Raw genomic sequence first — 718 nt, 5'->3', positions numbered from 1 at the left:
GGGTGTCAGTGCCGAATTTGGGGTGTCCGGGTTGGATTTGGGGTGTCAGTGCCGAATTTGGGGTGTCAGGGCTCGGCCCCCCCCTCACCTCACGCCCGCCGTGCCGCGCACGCGCCGTTGCCGCGGTTACGGGGACGCCGCGGTGACAAGATGGCGGCGGCGGCGGCCGAGCCCCCCCCGCCGCGCTCCCCCCGCCCCTCACGGGTCCCCCCGCACGGGCCCCCGGCCCGCCCCGAGCCCCCCGGCCCCGGCAGCTCCCGGACTCCGCCGCGGGGCCTGCGGCAGCACATGGAGCGGCACGTCCCCGTCCACGCGCTGCCCGAGGAGATCCGCAAGGTACGAGCTGTGGAGATGGCAAAACCCCCCGACGTTTGGAGAGCAGCTCCTGCGGGAATTCAGGGGTGTTTCACTGGCCTGGGGGCACTGGTGCATTGTCTGGTACATGGTGGTCCTGAGTTAAGGGGGGTGTTGTGTTTCATCACTCTCTGTGCAGTGGAACGGCACTAATTCTGTGGGAGCCTTGCAGAGGAACACCTTGCTCTGCCATGGTGTTGTCACTGCAGGTGAGGCCCAGAGAACACCTCTGTCCCTCCAGGTGAGTCTCAGGAACACCTCAATCACTCCAGGTGAGTCTCAGGAACACCTCAGTCACTGCAGGTGAGTCCCACAGCACACCTCCCTCTGTCCTGGTGCTTTCACTCCAGGTGAGTCTCAGGAA

The 718-nt window shown here is 66.2% G+C and overlaps 1 protein-coding gene across 1 annotated transcript in view; it reads left to right on the top strand.

The window, feature by feature from the left end:
• Window positions 1-183: 183 nt before the first annotated feature.
• Window positions 184-718, top strand: part of LEKR1 (leucine, glutamate and lysine rich 1) — a 32,825-nt gene continuing 32,290 nt past the window's right edge. Inside the window, exon 1 of the mRNA XM_027647420.1 lies at window positions 184-336. Within this exon, the coding sequence (XP_027503221.1) occupies window positions 289-336 (48 nt within the window). The 5' untranslated portion in view covers window positions 184-288. The remainder of the gene's footprint in view (window positions 337-718) is intronic.

This window comes from Corapipo altera, unplaced genomic scaffold (assembly GCF_003945725.1).
Source record: "Corapipo altera isolate COAL_440 unplaced genomic scaffold, ASM394572v1 113, whole genome shotgun sequence".
Lineage (NCBI taxonomy): Eukaryota > Metazoa > Chordata > Aves > Passeriformes > Pipridae > Corapipo > Corapipo altera.
Note: the sequence above shows the minus strand (reverse complement) of the source record. Positions and strands in the feature narration are given on the sequence as shown.